The 3302-nt window shown below is 42.8% G+C and overlaps 1 protein-coding gene across 1 annotated transcript; it reads right to left on the minus strand.

The window, feature by feature from the left end:
* Positions 1-830: 830 nt before the first annotated feature.
* Positions 831-2965, minus strand: LOC103713363 (sugar transport protein MST6-like). The gene is made up of 4 exons (XM_008800262.5): positions 2745-2965; positions 2304-2626; positions 1567-2196; positions 831-1450 (listed from the first exon to the last, which is right to left on the minus strand). Exons 1-4 carry the CDS (start codon positions 2875-2877, stop codon positions 998-1000), a joined length of 1539 nt encoding a protein of 512 aa, XP_008798484.1. The 5' UTR covers positions 2878-2965; the 3' UTR covers positions 831-997.
* Between the last annotated feature and the right edge of the window lie 337 nt (positions 2966-3302).

Genomic DNA, 3302 nt, shown 5'->3' on the forward strand with positions numbered 1-3302 from the left:
TTTAGAGGGCTACAGAATGGTTGATGGATTGAAGCCACAACAGCTACACGTACGGGAGGAAAACATGAGCCGCAACTTGCTCAATGCAGGTCTGAAATCTCTAGTCGTAGCTCTCATGCGCCTTTGCAATTGTCTGCTCATGATCATTAAAGAAAAATAACCGTTCTAATTAAAGTTTTGCTTAATCTAGCATATATTCTTTCTCCTGTTAGGAAAACAATGGAGTTGTTCCCAATCCTTAATTTTAATGAAATGATGCCATAATTACCCACTCAGAGAAGCAGCACCAAGATTCAGAAAACATTTGCCAAACAAAAAAGGGGTGCATATTCTAAATGCTGCTTGTTATGCCAATTCATGTTTACTGTAGTTGAGGCATTTCTTGCTTCCAAATCTCACAAAATTGTATGATACCAGATCCACGGTCATATTTGGCTTTGAATTCTTATCAAACTGCCATTTTAGTATATGGCGATCCGAGAAAGAATTTCTGCATTCGTTGCCGGTAATGGTTCTTCTGATAGGGTGGTGATAGATGGGTGACATGTACGCCTAAAAATGGAGAGAACTGGAGTTTCTGCATGAAAAAAAATCGGAGGAGGAAGGGGAAAGGTGCTGCTGGATATATATCTATGTGAAAGTCTTTCTCAGCATATTTTCATACTAGTGCTTGGATGTTCTACGGCATTTCCATGGATCTTGCAAAAGTTAAATGCCTTTAGAAGAAGATACTCAATAGGGTTTGATGGATCTTAACTCACACACGCACAGAGAAGAGAGGAGAAGAAGAAGAATTGAGCAAGTATGCGACCTATCCAGGAATTACATATATTTTATATAATGCGATATTGAGATTTGCCCATTTTCTTGCGGAGATTGGTATTGAAGTACATTATTTGGGAACAAACAAGGGCCTTGGTGATCAAATCTCATCATTATATTCAAAGCTCATTCTGAATTGATCACTCTCACATTTATCACATCTCACATGCATGCATCACACACCATTGTCCACCTTTCCGCCATGAATGTCCCCCTCAGCAATGAACTTGCCCCAGAACCAATGCTTCTTCCAGACATGGACCATCTCTTCAATGGGCACATTCTTGGTCTCAGGAAGAAATAGGGCAATGAAAATTGTCATCACCAGCTGCCACCCAGCAAAGAAGTAGAAGAGACCAAATTTCATGTGGCAAAGCAACGTGAGGAAGAATTGGCCAATGACGAAGGTAAAGAACATGTTGACAGAAACATTGATGGCTTGACCTGCTGAACGGATCTCCAGAGGGAAAATCTCACTAGGAACCAGCCACCCCATTGGGCCCCATGACCATGCAAAGGCAGCTACGAAGACGCAGACAAAAAGCACCACAAAGAATGCATATTCTTTGGATAGTGTTGCTTCTCCAGTGGTCCCAAACTTGATGCCAATCAAAGTCCCCACAATTATCTATGCCACGAAAAGAATAGTTAAATCATCCGATCTAGAAATACTTGAACATTAATCTAGAATTATACATCGTCCATTACCGTAATGATATTGTTTAGCTAGCTTTGCATGTGTACCTGGCTTATGAACATTTGCGTGCCGCCTTCCAGGAAGAGTATCCTTCGACCAAACTTATCAACAGTTGCAATGGAGACAAATGTTGCAACCACATTAACGAGACCGCTGATCACAGCGGACATAAGGGAGGCATCGTCGCCGAATCCAATTGTTTTGAATAGCACCGGGGCATAGAACATGATAACGTTGATTCCGGTCAACTGCTGGAAGAAGGGGATCAAGATGGCCATGGTGAGCTGAGGCCTGTACTTCCTCTTTATTATGTTGGACCAAGGGTGCTGCACGGCCTTGGCCTCTTCACTGGCAGCCACAATATCCTCATACTCGCATTGGATCTCATCAGTTCCACGAATCCTTCTGAGCATGACTTTTGCATGGTCACTGTGCCCTCGCTCCACAAGGGAGTTGGGGGTGTCAGGAAGGACCAGTGAGCCGAAGGTGATGATGGCAGCAGGGACGGCTGCGAGGGCAAGGCTGACCCGCCACCCCCATCCTCCACTGATTTGATTGGTTCCATAATTAATGAAATTAGCAGCCAGGATGCCAATGGTGATCATAAGCTGAAAGCCAATGTTAAGCATCCCACGTAGCTTGGCTGGGGCCATTTCAGAGAGGTAGAGTGGTACCGACTAAAAGTAAGAAGAAAAAAAGAGAGGCAAGAGTAAATAAGTATATCTTTATTGCTGTAATATGTAGGATAAGACAACAATATTAATTTTATGTGTTGCATTCTCACCTGATTGGCAAATCCTACTCCAATACCAAGTAAAATGCGACCAAGGATGAGCATGAGGACATTCTCAGCTGCACCATTGATGGCAGAACCTGCAAGGAAGGTGATCCCACCGCCAAACATTGACCACTTCCTTCCAAACACCCTTGTGACTGTAGATGCAAGTAATGATGCAACCAAAGCCGCCAGATAGAGGGAAGATGTGAATGCTGTCAGGAGCGGGCTATCAAACTTGCAGTACTGGTTGTTGCTCACTGCCTCCTTCTCCTTCTCGAGTACTGAGGGGAAGAACTTCGCCAAGAATGGTTCCATCGATGTCACTCCACCTTTATTTCCATGCAAAGTTAAAATGATAAAATTATTACAAAATCCCATAAATAGAATGTTTAGCTTCGAATGGATAAATTGGATAAAGTTAAAGAAGTTTTGGATGTCGAATGTTACCGGAAATCCCAATATCGTAGCCAAAGATGAGGCCACCACTAGAGGCTACAAGGCAAGAAAGGAAGACAAAGAGTGTCATCTTCCCAGGGTACTCCTTCCCTCCTCCTGTATTCACAATTGCACCACCCGCCATTTTTATTAAAACTGAAAGCTTCTCTAATACAGCGAGACGCGGAGGCGGAGGTGGAGATGGAGGTGAAGGAGGAGGAGGAGATTTTTTGGCCGCTGGCAGTAAATCAATGGAGCTTCAGGTATTTATAGTGCAGTTTGAGGTGGAAAATGGTTAGCGGTTTAGGCGGCAGAACCATTGCTTCCGGGATAATATGATCCACATAATCTCAAAATTAGATATCGTCAAACATGTCGAACTACTATATTCTAATTTAAACAACCGAAGCCCGAGTTTACCTCCCTATTAAGAAGGATTCTTATAATATTAGTATAGTGTTTTCCGGTTTACAACAACCCTTCAGTTTTATCCCCTTATCTCCATAACGGCCCTTCATTATTTTTAAAATGGTCAGCTATTATATCTAAACTCGTTTGACTCGGTATTCA

Source organism: Phoenix dactylifera, chromosome 7 (genome assembly GCF_051530095.1).
Source record: "Phoenix dactylifera cultivar Ajwa chromosome 7, Ajwa_hap1_PhDact_Kaust_v1.1, whole genome shotgun sequence".
Classification (NCBI taxonomy): Eukaryota; Viridiplantae; Streptophyta; class Magnoliopsida; order Arecales; family Arecaceae; genus Phoenix; species Phoenix dactylifera.

Coding starts and splice junctions, on each gene's coding strand:
- LOC103713363 (XM_008800262.5), bottom strand. CDS start 2,877: ATGGCGGGTGGTGCAATTGTGAATACAGGAGGAGGGAAGGAGTACCCT. Junction 2,627..2,744: donor CTACGATATTGGGATTTCCG/GTAACATTCGAC, acceptor ATGGAAATAAAG/GTGGAGTGACATCGATGGAA. Junction 1,451..1,566: donor CGCAAATGTTCATAAGCCAG/GTACACATGCAA, acceptor TTCGTGGCATAG/ATAATTGTGGGGACTTTGAT.